Source organism: Carettochelys insculpta, chromosome 16 (genome assembly GCF_033958435.1).
Source record: "Carettochelys insculpta isolate YL-2023 chromosome 16, ASM3395843v1, whole genome shotgun sequence".
Taxonomy (NCBI): Eukaryota; Metazoa; Chordata; order Testudines; family Carettochelyidae; genus Carettochelys; species Carettochelys insculpta.
Window position 1 is genome coordinate 23,465,281 of NC_134152.1, and position 16,477 is coordinate 23,481,757.

Genomic DNA, 16,477 nt, shown 5'->3' on the forward strand with positions numbered 1-16,477 from the left:
TAAAACCATTGTTTCTGTAACGAGTAGCTGGTAACTTTTTTTTGTCTTCCAAACGAATAGCAAAACTACACAGAGAAATAAGCAAATAGCTATGGGAAGGAAGAAATTCAACATGGATCCTAAGAAGGTACAGCAATTTATGTTTTTCAGGACTGACTATTGTTTTTTGGCAAATGTAGTCCAAACTGGCGGTGTTCTATGGAAGTTAAATTAAGTTGCTTTTTCAAATTCCACAAACATGCAAAATCATTGTGAAAATGGGCTGATATCTAATTGTGTCCACTCTTTACCACAATGAAAATGAATAATAGTGAATTATGTATCTGAATAAACATCTTTCTTATAGTCAGACTTACAAATTGTATTTAAAATTCTATCAGCATACACACTTAGGCATGCTTGCATAGACCTGATAACATGTGGTGGAGGTATTTTGTATTGATGTGCCAAATTCAGTCGGAAAAATAGCTTACATTATTGTCAGAAGTTTGGAAACTTTTATTATATAGTCTTCTATCTGTTTTTTAAATTTGTGTTCACAAGCTACTCATATAACCCACTACATTACAAGTGGTAATATGCAATTATGTGCATTCATAACTAATTGCAAGTAGAAACTTAGTCATTACTTTTAAAAATATCTTTAGCTTATTATTTGAAGAAATGTATGTCTAGGGTTAAGACTGATATTGAAGACATCATTTAGCTTCTCCGCAATGTCCTTATTTTCTTTAATTGCTCCTTTTCCCCCTTTATAGTCCTCTTCTCTTGCAAATGTCTTCCAGCTGATATGCTGAGACTGTCTTGTTGTTTAACGTATCTGGCTAATTGCTCTTCAAATGTCTTCTTTACCCTCTCTAATTTCCATTGCGTATTTCAGGTGATAAGTTGTTTACTGCTTGCTGGGTTCGTTAGGATTGGATATTGAGTATCTGAATGATACCTATGGTAACATTTTTCCCCCACCTCCAGTCTTTCTTGCTTAAAGCTTAGGGCACCTGTGCTAGTTTTTGGTGTGAACCCTTCTCAGAAATGTTGAACTTGAGCATACTTTGATGATTTAATGGTTCATTTACAGCAGTGTTTTCAGTTAACACCTGTGTCTTACACTTAGGCTATTATCAACCCACCAACTGTATTCTTTTTCAATTTCTTCTTTTGTACTCTAGTACCTTGCATAGATTAATAGACCGTGGTTCCCTCTCTTAACATATATCTCTTATTGCTTGGATTTTTTTGTTTTTCTGTTTTGGGGTGTCATGCTTTCAATTGTTCTTCTATTTGATTGCCTAGAAGGTTTGTGGCCAAATTGCAGAACAACTTCCGGTACTTTTCTTGCAGTGATGGCTGTGTTTACAGGAGCGTGAAATTATTCCTACATGTGGAAATCCTGGCCACATTTCTACTATAAAATTATTTGCTTGTAGGAAATGGGTTTACATCAGCATTCTGAAACTGTGATCTGTGGAACAGTGGTGGTCTTCAAGAAGTAGGTGTTCTCAATTATGCCAGCTTGTCTTTGGCTGGGTCTACACTCACCTTGAATATTGACGGCCAATTGCGTACCAAAAATCGATTTTGCGAGTTTAGATCCACCCTTTGATTGCAAGCGCTACAGTGAATGCAAGACAGCTAAAATACATTAAATGCTTTTCTAATGTTACTCCTCCATAGAAGTAACTTGCTATAGTTGAATACAACAGGAATATTGAGTTTGCTCACAAATAGGAGAGAAGATTGTTTGTTTGTTTGATCGGGGATGTGAAAGGAGGATAGTTTGAGTACAATTGGAAATGGGGGTAACTTCATAAAATGATCTTTTATTGGATGGTCTCCATTCTATTAAAAGTGTCTGAGAACTGGTTTAAATTAGTACTGTGCAATTTTCAAATCAGGCTCATCTGTGTTACCCATCCTAACTGAACCCTCTGTAAATAAGAGTTTATTAAATTTGACCCTGTTTGCAGATTTATTCCATGAATACATTGAAATAGATTTGAAAACTGTTTTATTTGATACAGTTACATGATGGTGTTATATCTTTTCAAAACCAGTTCAACTTTGAACTCATATGTACAAGGCAATATCTGTAAAGTTTGGGTCTTTTGGGTCTTTGTGGGTGAAAAGCACCATAGTATGTGAATTTGAAATATAGTAAACCCTTGATTTAACGGACTAATGGTGGTATGGAGGGGTGTCCACTATTCCCAATCTGCCTACTCACCCCTGCCAGGACAGTTCATCCAGGCCACAGCAGCGTTAAGTCACTTAATGTACTATTTTTTTTTTTTGGTGTGGGGGGGATTTAGGATTTTACTGACCCCAGCGGACTTCAGGAACAACAGGGGACTAGCAGACATCTGTTGTTCCCAAAGACAACTAAATCAGGGTCCGTAAAATTGAGGGTTTACTATATTTAGTGTAATGTATAAATGTATTTTTGTAATTGCGTTTTATTTGGAGAAGGTAAACTAATACAGCTGTCTCCTGTCTTGAAGTAGTTAACAGAGGTTTAAGCAGTAGAGAGAGAAAGATCGTTTAGAGTGGGAGTCAGGGGTATTTGAGTGGTTTATTTGACCCACTTGTTCCAGACACTAGTGTTGTCCCAGACAAATCTCCTTTTCCTGTCTTTCTGCCTTTTAGTTCTTTATCACCTCTTTTCTGCTACAAAAGAAACATAAACTGAGTCTTGGTTTGCAAGGTATTTAAAATGACTGTTTTTGTGGATGCTAATTTCTTTTCCTTGGAGGATTTGGGTTTGCAGAAAAGGGGTATTACTGAATTTAAGAAACCTGATTAGCTTCATGAAGACAAGGCTAATTTAATGAGATGGCTATCTGTTTCAGTTAAAACAGATACATGGTTAATATCTGTTTTGGAGATTATAACTAATTCCCACTAGCCATTGTCGGTATGCATTCAGAATTGTCTGATGATGAATCTATTGTACTTGTTACAAACATAATGAAAACAAGACAGCACGCTACTGTATTAGATCTAGATGCCATACACCCTGAATTAATGACCTTTCTGCATAATTTGACTGCTAAAAGGAGATTTTCACTTATTCTAGTGATTTTTTTTTAATCTAGCATGCGGAAGTGTCCTTAATTTTACAGTTAGTTTTGCCAGTGCATTTTTAAGTATGCAATCCTTTAAACGCCAAGAAAAGAATATGTTAAGCTGATATTCACAATAACCTCAACTCTTATACTCCACCACTTTTCCAGTACCCAGCCATCCTCACTTTCTTCTGTGCTGGCACAGGCAAGGGAACTAGTAATGCAGGGAACGCTGCAACACCCCTGGGCTCCTGGCCACTGCTCTGTGGTCCAGACTGCCGATCCCATGCGCTGGGGCTTTGCTCCTGGGATCAGCTGGGGCAGGGTGTGGGCCACTGGTAAGGGAGCTGGATTTTAGCACCGCAACTCTTAAAAATGTTCCCCTGCCCCTGTATGGGGGATAAGAAAATGCCATTCTATTTTTAGCCACAGTGCACACATGGAACTCCTCATATTTCTACCTGAATGCAAAACCTGAGTTTTAACTTCTGTGGTAAAATATATCCCCCCCACTAAGGTTCACAAATTCAAGTATTTGTGAGCGGCTGCTTCCCCAGCGCTTCGGGATACTGAGTGTCAGCAGCTGCCGCTTCCCGGTGCTTCACGGCGGAGAGCGCCAGCAGCTGTGACTTTCCCCAGGCAGGGAGTCCCGGCATCTGTGGCTTCCCCAGGGTTCTGGGCAGGAGCGCTGGCAGCCGCAGCTTTCCAGGGGCTCCAAGTCCCCTGTATTCCTGAAATTCAGCATTCATGAGGGTCCTTAACACGGAACCCTCATGAATATTGAGACTCTACTGTAAAGGTTTTGAGAAAAGGGCTTTGGTGAGGGAGGATTTTTGGCTTCTTGGTTCATTATGCAGCTTCTGTGCACAGTATGTCTTCTCAGCTGGCCCTCCACTCAGTCTTCCCTGCGTGAAGGGGTCCAAAGTTAGAAGAAAGACTATAGAAAAGGTTAAAAAAATAGATCTTTGGCTTCCCTCTTCACTACACAGACATTGTCAACATGGGCATAGGAGATGAGGCTCACCAAATTTCATTGTCAATGGTTGGAGGGGATGTTTGGTATTTGGAGGTTTGAATGGCCCGTTGACATTGTCCCAAAAATCTTTTTTGGCAGTGGAGTATGAGATCTGTGGGTTGAGGGCCACTTGAACTGTTCCCCCTGCGTGGCAGCCACGCCCCACAGTTTATAGCTGCTGGGGGAGACTTCCCCCTGGTGACTGCTAGCCCCAGTGTCCTTGTTGTGGGAGGCAGGGCTTGGGGGGGAGCCAGTCGAAGCAGTCCTTCTGGCGACAGCCAGGCCCTGCAATTTGTAGCTGCCAGGGGAGACCTCCCCCTGGTGACAGCTGGATCCTGACAATCTTAGTTCCCAGGGGAGACTTCCCCCAGTTGGCAGCAAGCCCCCAAAAATATTTTTGGTGGGGGGGCAGTTGAAACAGTTCCCTGGGCAGCAACAAGCCCCTGAAAATCTTAACTGCTGGGGGAGACTTCCATTCAAACTTTGAAAATGATTTCATCCTGGAGATACATGTGAGAGAGACAATGGAATTTGTAGGGACTTTGGTTCTTTAGCTATGAGATTTAAAAAAAAACTTTTTTTTTCCAATAAAGGGCTCATTTTAAAATCTTTCCTTTGCTAAACACAGTCTTTAGACCGAACAATGATAGAAAATTCAGTCATCATCTGAAGAGCTGAGGAATTGTATTTGAAAGACAAAACTAAAATTTTTAAGTACGGTAACAGTTTTAATCCTGATTTAAGTGGGAAGAATATGAATAGAGCTTTAACAGCTTCACAGTTATGCCACCTCTGAAGTTTATCCTTTGAAACTGCTACCGGACTTTCTTTACTTGACAGATTTATGGCTTTCAATGGTGGTTTGTGTTTCAAAGCTGAACGAGTGTGTACTTGATTAACTGTATATGTTTCTTAGTTTGGATTCATTTCATAATTGTTAGTGCCATTTTCAGAGGTGTACCAAACTTATTCTTGGAAGCAAAAAGTTTGTTTTATTTGATGACTTTTACTGCTCTTCAGAGCATTTTTGTCTGTTAAGTAGTCACCTCATCCAACTGTCAAGAAGTACAGGGTATCATATCTGAGGAAAGTACAGGTGCTACTATTACAACATAACACTGAAATATTTTCTTGGCGGTGAAATTATGTCTTTCTCTGTGATTGGAAAAGAGATTTAGTCATTAACATTAATGTTTTATGCTGACACTGAAAGTTTTTCAAATAGAAAAGCTTCAAGAGAGTGAGCAATATACCTCTCTTAAAACAAGCTTCAAGTCTGAGTAGTAGTAGGTTTACTAAGTAGTTTTCAGTCAGAAAACTGTTCCTTCTTACCAGGCAGTAAGGGTTCTCTTACAAAAATAAACTAAATCAAGCAGCCATAAGAACATTTTGAAATTTTCACTAATGACTAGGACAGTGGAAGGTAAAATTAGAAGTAGTACAGTGTCTTTCTTTTTTCTTCCTCCCCACCCCATCTTTCCAAGGACGATAGATGGATATCCTCCAAGTCTGGAGGAGAACAACAATAAACAATATCTGTTTGGAGAAATGGAAAATATTTTTGTTTTTGTCTCTAAAAATGACACATTGAATCTCAGGATGAGTTTCAGTGGCAAAGATTTTAATAATATACTGAACTCTTCCGCACATGGATAGAACTTAGGATCTCAAAGTTGCATGGAGCTGTCATTCCCACTTTCTGTCATCATTTGATATCAATTTTGTAATAGTAATGAAAAAATTAAGAACTTTGTTGGAGAAATAGCTGTGTGGGACTTAAGTATCCTTTTAAGAGCTAGCATAGCACCTCTTTTATTCCTTAAGATTTCTGTAATGTTTATACAGTTGTTACAGAATCACAGAATCATAGGGCTGGAAGGGACCTCAGGAGGTCATCTAGTCCAGCCCCCTGCTTCAAGCAGGATCAACCCCCATTAAGTCATCCCAGCTGGGACTTAAAAACCTTGAGAGACTGAGAATCCACCACCTCTCTAGGCAACTCATTCCAATGCTTCAGCACCCTCCTGGTATAGTTTTTCCTAATATCTAACCTACACCTCTCCCTCTTTAACTTCAGACCATTACTCCTTGTTCTGCCATCTGACACCACTGAGAACAGTTTCTCACCCTCCTCTTTAGAGCTCCCCTTCACGAAGTTGAAGGCTGCTATAAAATCTCCCCTCAGTCTTCTCTTTAAACTAAACAAGCCCAACTCCCTCAGCCTGTCCTCATAGGTTTTGTATTCCAGACCCTTAATAATTTTTGTTGCCCTCTGCTGAACCTGCTCCAGCAAATCCACATCCTTTTTATACTGGGGGCCCAAAACTGGACACAATATTCAAGATGTGACCTCACCAGTGCCGAATAGAGGGGAATAACTACTTCTCTAGATCTGCTCAAAATTCTCCTCTTAATGCACCCTAGTATGCCATTAGCCTTCTTGGCTACAAGGGCACACTGTTTACTCATATCCAGCCTTTCATCCACTATAATCCCTAGGTCCCTTTCCATCATACTGCTGCTGAGCCAGTCGGTCCCTAGCCTGTAACAATGCTTGGGATTCTTCCGTCCTAGGTGCAGGACTCTACGCTTCTCGTTGTTGAACCGTATCAGATTTCTTTTGCCCAGTCCTCCAATTTATCCAGGTCACTCTGGCTTCTCTCTCTACCCCCCAGCGTATCTACCTCTCCCCCTAGTTTTGTGTCATCCACAAACTTGCTGAGGGTGCAACCCAGTCCCTCATCTAGGTCATTAATAAAGATGTTGAATAACACTGGCCCCAGAACTGAGCCTTGCGGCACTCCGCTTGAAATTGACTGCCATCCAGATATTGAGTCATTGACCACTACCCATTGGGCCTGAGTGTCAAGCCAGCTTTCTATCCATCTTATAGTCCAAGGATCCAATCCATATTTCCTTAACTTATGGACAAGAATGTTGTGGGAGACCGTATCAAAAGCCTTGCTGAAGTCAAGGTATATCACATCCACTGACCTCCCCATATCCACAGAGCTTGTTACCACATAATAGAAGCTAATCAGATTGGTCAGGTAGGACTTGCCCCTGGTGAATCCATGTTGGCTACTTTTGATCACTTTCCCCTCTTCCAAGTGCTCAAAAAAGGATTCCTTGAGGATTCCCTCCATTATTTTCCCAGGGACTGAGGTAAGGCTGACTGGTCTGTGGTTCCCTGGATTGTCCTTTTCTTTTTTAAAGATGGGCACTATGTTTTTCTTTTTTCCAATCATCCAGTATCTCCCCCGATCTCCAAGAGTCTTCAAGGATAACGGCCAAAGGTTCAGCAATGACCTCTGCCAATTCCCTCAGTACCCTTGGGTACATTAAATCCAAACCCAGGGACTTGTGCACATCTAGTTTTTCTAGATAGCTCAGAACTTGTTCCTTCCTCACAGATGGCTGCCCACCACCTTCCCATACTGCATTGTCTAGGGCCGTCAAGTGGAAGTTGATTTTGTCCGTGAAGATTGAGGCAAAAAAAAAACCATACTGTTCTTTGCTTATATCTTTGCAGAACAGCTTCTGGGTTTCCCTAGAAAGTGTATATTAAGGATTCTATATCTCATGAGAATATTTAGGAAGTACAAAGGCTAAAAAAGCCTTTTAGGATGAACAAGCCAAGATGTTCCTGTCTCTTGATTCTGTCTAGGGCTATTCTCTCAGGCTATGCCTACACTATGAAATAAAGTCAAATTTATTAAAGTCAACTTTGTAACACTAGATTTTATGAAGTTGTGTCTCCACCTGCCCACAAAGTTGATTTAGTGCATCCCCACTAAATCGCCAAAGTTCAACTGTTGCAGCAGTGCATTATGGGCACTTATCCCACAGTTCCTCCAGCCCTGTTGCATTCTGTGTTTTTGCCATGCATTATATGGGGAAAAAAAAAGACCCACAAGCGTTTGTGGGTGTTTGGTATGTTCCCAGACTGCACTGACCTCATTCCCAACCCCACCTTTGAAGGCAAACAGCCATTTGTCAGAAGTCTCTCTGATCAGAGAAATTGAGTCATCTGCCTTATGGAAAATGTTCTAGCTTCATGATGAAGGGAGAGGGCTAGACTGCCAAGTGCATGGTGCCTTGTGGGGGCAGCCCCTGTAAAATGTGAAGCGGAGAAAACAAGTTTCTTGAAGGGAAGAAGCCTTCACTCTGCAAACTCTTTATGATTCTGTTGCTTTCATTTTGGAAGTGCACTCTATCAATTATACAGTTGATCTGTGCAGCACTCCATAAAGGGCATGGAGTCATTAATGGACCAGAAGAAGGATATAGGGGTCCACAAAAGGGAGGAAGAGTCAGCTGAGACTGGAGGTATACACCACTCTCCTCGGACTTTCCTGCTAAAAAGCCCTCTGTAGCACTGAAAGCCCATGCAGGGCAATACATGCCGTTGTCTGCAGGCATGGTGTGGTGGCAGGGGGCTAGACCCTAGGTGCATGGCACCTTGGGGAGAACAGACCCCTAAAATTTTTGTGGGTGGCCATTGTAAATTCCAGAGGTTGAAGCTTTTAAGAAGAGTTGCAAACTCTATGATTATGTAGCCCTCTTTAGGATTATGGAACCTCATGCAGGGCAGGACATACCGCTGTCTGGAAGCATGGTCTGCACTGCCCAGCAGCCAGGTGGTGGGGGCGGGGGGTTAGCTTGCCAGTTGCATGGCACCTTGGGGGTGGGGGAACGGCCTGTAAAATATGAATTTGCAGAAAGCAAGTTTCTCGGCCTCTCCTGCTAAATCCTGTGCAGGGAAGAAGCCCTCTCAAGCACTGAAACCCCATGCAGGACAGTGCATACTGCTGTCTGCAGGCATGGTCCACACAGCCTGGCGGCCAAGTGATGGGGCCTTGATTTTCACCCAACACTGCTGAGCATCCTTGATGTTTACTCAACACAAATTCATCCACCCATACAGAAATGAGATCCTGGATTTCCTGATGGCTCTATGCTGGGGCTCTCTTGTGACCCTGAAAAATCATGGCTAGATCCAGTCGCCACACTCGCCATAAAGAAAATGAATTCAAATTGCTGGGCTTCCTGCTTCCTACTTCCTGCATACCTGGAGAGCAGTGGAGGTGAAATCAGACAGAACGACCACATTTTGGGGCATTGTGGGATACCTCTGGAGGCCGATAAAATCATATCAAAGTAACGCTGTTTCCACACTAGCATTAATTCAACCTTTTAAATTTGAAATAGGCACTACACCACATCAGAGGGGTGGGACAAGAAATTTGACCTTACTGCCCCTTAAATTAACCTTATGGTATTTGCAGTGAAGACAGTCATATTGTAAAATTGAGTTAAGTGCCTTAAAATCAACTTTATGCTCTAGTGTAGAAATAGCCCTCGTTTGCTCAGCCCACCTTTGAATGAGCTCAGTTGAAAGTTCATTGTATTAAATGGAAGACTCTTGTTAACTTCATTGGGCTTTGGATCAAGCACCGTAGTTCAAGCAGTGACCAAAATTAATTACCATCTCAATGCCAAGATCTCCCATAAATTCTCAAAATGGGTTTAATTAAATCATACTTTCTACTGCAAGTAATGACTTGATGATGCATTCAGTCATGGTGTTGCAAAGTATAATAGATGCTTTATCTTGTAGCATGATGGTAACTAAATTGTGTTGTCCCTGTATCTCTCTTGGTTATGTCGTCTCACAGATTATGCCCTCTTCCTTTCATTTATGCAGAAACATGGACTGATGTGAATATTATTAAATGCTAAATCCTCTTTCAGTTTGCTTTCCAAGGCCAATAAGGAATAATTACTCAATAGAATTTGTGCTGTCTTTGAGGAATTTAAATGGCCACCTGTTGTTTCCAACCATAGGATTTCATTTTGCTTATCTGTAATTTAATTCTGGAAATTGTTTACCTGATTGAACAGATGTCTAGTTTAATTACCTGAAGGTAAATGATTTCTCCAGTACACAGGTCTTTTAATAAAGAAAATGGTATAGATATTTATATTTTTGTGCATTCATCCCAAAGGGTATGTCTACACAGCAAAGTTATTTTGGAGTAACGTCTTCTGTTCCAAAATAAATCTGTGAGCGTCTACACAGCAAACCTGCTATTTCAAAATAATGTTGAAATAGTGGATGGCTCGTTTTGAATTCTTTAAACCTCATTTTATGAGGAATAACGCCTATTCTGAAATAGATATTTTGGAACAGGGGCTGTATAGACAGTGAATAGGGGCTATTTTGACATAAACTATTTTAGGATAGCTTATTCTGAAATAACGCTGTCATGTAGACATAGCATTACAGTGTTTCTGAGGTCTCTACTATGAAACAGTCTCTAACGTGTGTGAAAACTAGGACAAATTGCAAAGGATGAATATAGGCAAACAACACAGGAATGCAGGGGCAAGATTAGAAAGGCAAAGGCACAAAATGAGCTCAAATTAGCTACAAGCATAAAGGGAAACAAGAAGACTTTTTATAAATACATTAAAAGCAAGAGGAAGACCAAGGGTAGGGTAGGCCCATTGCTCAGTGAGGAGGGAGAAACAGTAACAGGAAACTTGGAAATGGCAGAGATGCTTAATGACTTCTTTGTTTCTGTCTTCACCGAGAAGTCTGAAGAAGGAATGCCTAACATAATGAATGCTGTTGGGAAAGGGGAAGGTTTAGAAGATAAAATAGAAGAAGAACAAGTTAAAAATCACTTAGAAAAGTTAGATGTCTGCAAGTCACCACGACCTAATGAAATGCAGCTTAGAACACTCAAGGAGCTGATAGAGCCATTAGCTATCTGATATCTGAGCCATTAGCTGTCATCTTTGGAAAATCATGGGAGACAAGAGAGATTCCAGAAGACTGGAAAAAAGGCAAATATAGTGCCCATCTATAAAAAGGTGAATAAGAACAGTGCAGGAAACTACAGACCAGTAGGTTTAACTTCTGTGCCAGGAAAGGTAATGGAACAAGTAATTAAGGAAATCATCTGCAAACACTTGGAAGGTGGTAAGCTGATAGGGAGCAGCCAGCATGGATTTGCAAAGAACAAATCATGTCAAACCAGTGTGATAGCTTTCTTTAATAGGATAACGAGCCTTGCAGTTAAGGGAGAAGCGATGGTATACGTAGACTTTAGTAAGGCATTTGATACGATCTTGCATGATATTCTTATCAATAAACTAGGCAAATACAACTTAGACGGGGCTACTGTAAGGTGAGTGCAAAACTGGCTGGGTAACCGTACTCAGAGAGTAGTTATTAATCAATCCTTCTGAAAATGTATAGCAAGTGGGGTTCTGCAGGGGTCTGTATTGGGACTGGTTCTGTTCAATATCTTCATCAATTATTTAGATATTGGCATAGAAACACTTTTTAAGTTTGCAGATGATACGAAGCTAGGAGAGGTTGCAACTGCTTTGGAGGATAGGGTGAAAATTCAAAATGATCTGGACAAACTGGAGAAATGGTCTGAAGTAAAGAGGATGAAGTTTAATAAAGACAAATGCAAAGTGTTCCACTTAGGAAGGAACAATCAGTTTCACACATACAGAATGGGAAGCGACTGTCTAGGAAGGAGTATGGTAGAAAGGGATCTAGGGGTTATAGTGGACCACAAGTTAAATATGAGTCAATAGTATGATGCTGTTGGGGAAAAAAAGCAAACATGATTCTGGGATGCATTAACACGTGTGTTGTGAACAAGACACGACAAGTCATTTTTCCGCTCTACTCTGTGCTGGTTAGGCCTCAGCTGGAGTATTGTGTCCAGTTCTGGGCACTGCATTTCAGGAAAGATGTGGAGAAATTGGAAAGGGTCCAGAAAAGAGCAACAAGAATGATCAAAGGTCCAGAGAACATGACCTATGAAGAAAGGCTGAAAGAATTGGGCTTGTGTAGTGTGGAAAAAAGAAGATTAAAGGGAGACATGATTGCGTTTTTCAGGTATCTAAAGGGTGTTATACGGAGGAGGGAGAAAACTTGTTCTTCTTGGCCTCTGAGGATAGAACAAGAGGCAATGGGCTTAAACTGCAGCAAGGGAGGTTTAGGTTGGACATTAGGAAAAAGTTCCTAACTGTCAGGCTGGTCGAACACTGGAATAAATTGTCAAGGGAGGTTGTGGAATCTCCATCTCTGGAGATATTTAAGAACAGGTTAGATAAATGTCTATCAGGGATGGTCTAGACAGTACTTGGTCTTGCCATGAGGGCAGGGGTCTGGACTCAATGACCTCTCAAGGTCCCTTCCTGTCCTAGCATTCTATGATTCTATGGCCACGTCTACACTAGCCCGAAACTGCGAAATGGCCATGCAGATGGCCATTTCGAAGTTTAATAATGAAGCGCTGAAATACATATTCAGTTCTTCATTAGCATGCGGGCGGCCGCGGCACTTCGAAATTGGTGCGGCTCGTCCCGACGGGGCTCCTTTTCAAAAGGACCCCGCCTACTTCAAAGTCCCCTTATTCCCTGGGAATTCCCTGGGATTCGCCTGACTTTGAAGTAGGCGGGGTCCTTTCGAAAAGGAGCCCCGTTGGGATGAGCTGCGCGGCGGCGAGGCGCGTCAATTTCGAAGTGCCGCGGTCACCCGCATGCTAATGAAGCGCTGAATATGTATTTCAGTGCTTCATTAGTAAACTTCGAAATGGCCATTTGCATGGCCATTTTGCAGTTTGGGGCTAGCGTAGACACGGCCTATGACACACTATTTCGGAATAAGTTTTGCTTATTGTGGGGCTTCCCTGTAGTGTGGACATATTATTCCGGAATATCTTATTTTAGAATAATAACTCCACAATAAACTATTCTGGAATAACTCTGTTGTGTAGACATGCCCAAAATATTCTGAACAGTGTTCAAATAAATGTTTGTGAAAGAAAACATAATTCTTCTTCCTCTTAAATTTCTTTTCTAGGGAATCCAGTTTCTTATAGAAAATGACCTCCTGCAGAACACTCCAGAAGACATTGCTCAGTTCCTCTATAAAGGGGAGGGACTAAATAAAACTGTAATTGGAGATTACCTTGGTGAAAGGTAAACTGAAACAAAATTTTCTCTTATTTCATCATGTAGTGTGCTTAAATATGTAGAGTTACACATTTTATCAGTGTTCCTCTCACCCTCACTGACTGCATGAACTGCATTCTGCCCTGAAAAATATAAGTAAAAGCACTCTTCTGAAGAAGCTTTCTTAAAAATGGATAGGTCACACATTGCTGAACTGATCGCAATTTATTACTCTGAAAAATAAGAGATGTTTTTTCTAGATTTGTTTATAGTGCAAAATTTAATGTCATAAACTTCTGGAAGGTTTCAGAATCATATTTCAGCAATCTTGTAGTAGCTGTTAATGGTCTGCCCAGACTAAGAGTGCGTCATGTTTTTTAACTAGATGATGAGAAAATTGCTCATTGCTCCAAATGTTGGTGCCTAGCCTAACGATTGTCAGATGTTCTTATTTAATGTTGTCTCCTTCCTGGTGAATACATATCTTGTTGATGTTAATGAGTAGCATGTAGGCACCTAAAAGGAAGAATGCACCCTAGCTTTTATCATGTACAGCACAATAAATATTCAGATTATGCTGGTTCTAGTGCAGTACAGAAAGTGTTTCGTTTTAAAAAAAAAGTCAGCTGCAAAATTATACTGCTGGTAAAAACTGTACAGTCATAACTCTTACTATATATATTTTTTCCAAGTAAGAGATTTAATAGTGTAGTCACTTGGGTCCCACTTTGGTAACACTGATTTATTCTGCCTTAACCCCTTTAAGACCACATGGAATCTGTACAGGATTGGGGTTTTAGCTGGGAGTTAAGTAGGTATCATGAAAGATTATAGTGTGACACAGTGCACAATATTCTGGAATGTCAAATGATTGCATAAACATGAGAAGTTGACCTCCAAGGCACATTCCAAAAATCATTTTGAATGTTTCAACTGCAAGTAAAATGTAGATTTTATAGGTAGCAGTACATCCACTGTGCTTTATTAGCTTAATCAGCATAATTAAACTGAAGTTTGTTTAAAGTCGTCTGTGGCTCTTCTCTCTAAAGAGAAATGCATCACTCTCTGGCAATCATTTTTTTTTTTCTTTTCAGGGCCTGATCCTTAAAACCTTTGTTCTGCAGCTTGTCTTTGTTCTTGCCAATACTGCCACTGAAGTCAGTTTGATTATTTGCATGAGTTGGTGTTTGTAGGGTAATAGCAAATTGACTCAATTTACAATTCAAAAAATTATTTCCTAGCTCTTCGCTTCCCAGATTTTCCAACACTGCAGTGCTCATCTAGGACAGAGGTGGGGAACCTTTTTGGGATCAGGGGCCTCTGATCCACAGAATAATCAGTTGGGGGCCCACTCAAGTGAAAAGCCAACCTCCCCCCAAAAAAACAAACAAACAAACAAAAACATGCAAACAAACAAGCAAACAAACCCTCACTGATATGTTCCCTGACTGAAAAACAAACAAAAGAGGGCACTCTTCCCATAGCAGCCAGAGCTTGATTTTGTGGCCTGCCTAGGCTCTGGGGTGGGGTCTTGCTAGGTTGTAGAAAATTTTCCACCTGGACTACCTACTAGGCCAAATGGAAATGTTTCACTTATTGCATGTCCAAATGGGTTGGAAAGACTTGTATCCTCAGGTTTGTGAACAGACCTACTCCCATGGCACTTAAACCTGGTCCTGTCAAAGCTCATGGGTCCTTCCCCTTTAAGCAATTAGCATTGTGGTCAATTCTACTTCTCCCCTGAAAGATTGCCTTCCTGGTGGTGATGACTTCTGCCAGAAAGCTCTCTGAGATCAAGGTCTTTATTTCTGAACCACCTTACGTAGTTAATAGACTCAGAGGGGTAGCCATGCTAGTCTGTAGCTCATAAATAACAAGCAGTCCTGTAGTAGCACCTCAAAGACTAAACACATTTAATTATTAGGTAATGAGCTTTTGTAGATAAGACCCACTTCCTCAGATACACCCAGGAAAGCTCATTACCTAATAAATTTAAGGTGCTACAGGACTGCTTGTTATTTTTGAACATTACATTGTGTTCTTCAAGGAGAAGATCCGGTTATGCCCCCATATGGTCTTCCAGCCAAAGGTGGCATCAGAATTCCATAACAACCTGGTCATATTCCTATCTTCTACTCAAAACCTCATAAGAACTCTTAGGAATCATGCAAGGCTGGTTAGCTTCTTATTTCCTTTCACATTAATAGGAAACTCATTAACAAAAAATTCTTTGTTTATGGTTTAGTGTGTATGTGCATATGTAATTACACACACACACACACACACACACACACACACATTGAACTTCTCTAGTCTGGCGCCCTTGGGACCTGACTGGTTGCCAAATGAGAGAATTTACTAGACCTCGGGAGGTCAATATTGTCCAGCGGAATTACCAACACTTCCGCTGTTTACTGGGCTCTCAGAAGACATTTAGTGGTAAATTAGAGCTAAATAACCTCACAGAACACTGAGAGCCAGGACTGGTGACTGCAGACAAACTTTATGGGACCACGGGAAACTTGGCCATACCCATATTAAGTGGTCATCTGACTAATTAAAATCATGGTGGATTATGGATATTGCCAGACAAGAGTGTGATGGACTAGAGAGGTTCAACCAGTGTGTGTATCTATATACTATATCTATGTATCTTCTTATATCACTGGCAAACTAAAGCTTCCACTTCATGTACTTGACAAAATGGGCTCCAGCCTATGAAGCTTATTCCAAAATTAATTTGTTAGACTTTAACCTGCTACAAGACTCGTCGTTGTTTTTGCCAAAACAGACTAACACAGATACCCTCTTAAACTGGTTTGGTTTAGTAATTCTCTATTCTTGTTTTGTTTTTGCCCCCTCAGAGATGAATTTAACATTAAAGTTCTACAGGCTTTTGTTGAACTCCATGAGTTTGCTGATCTCAATCTTGTACAAGCCTTAAGGTGAGTGCATTCTAATCGCATTTATCAAACTTCATATGTAATTAAATCTAAGTCTGGTAAACTCTGTCCTATCTGGTATTTGTTCAACTGGAACTCTCAAATAACCGGCACCACCCCCTGTCGACTCTGCCCCCACCTTCTCCTGGATGGGGCTGCCCCTGAGGCTGTCAGAGTTCCCTAGGGCTGCCTGTGAAGCTCTGCTCTCTGGGCCTGGGGCTGCTGACGGAGCTCTGCTCCCCGGCCCATAACCGCTGGAGTTCCCCCATCCCTGAGGCTGCCAGCAGAGTTCCCACCAGCTCCGGCTGGCTCCCTGGCCCCAGAGCTGCTGGTGGAGCTCTGCTTTCTGGCAGAGTTCCCCCAGCCCTGGCCGGATCCACAGGGCTGGAGTTGCTTGTGGGGTACCTGCCACTTAGCCATGCTTCCAGCCATTAGGGCTGCCACTGGGGCTCCACACCCCAGCCTGCTCCCAA

At 41.3% G+C, this 16,477-nt stretch overlaps 1 protein-coding gene across 2 annotated transcripts in view; it reads left to right on the forward strand.

Annotated features, from left to right (window-relative positions):
• Positions 1–16,477, forward strand: part of CYTH3 (cytohesin 3) — an 88,852-nt gene that overhangs the window by 44,233 nt on the left and 28,142 nt on the right. For both annotated transcript variants that reach the window (XM_075010805.1, XM_075010806.1), the window contains 3 exons: positions 61–127; positions 12,971–13,089; positions 15,927–16,007. In XM_075010805.1, the coding sequence (XP_074866906.1) occupies positions 61–127; positions 12,971–13,089; positions 15,927–16,007 (267 nt within the window). The remainder of the gene's footprint in view (positions 1–60; positions 128–12,970; positions 13,090–15,926; positions 16,008–16,477) is intronic.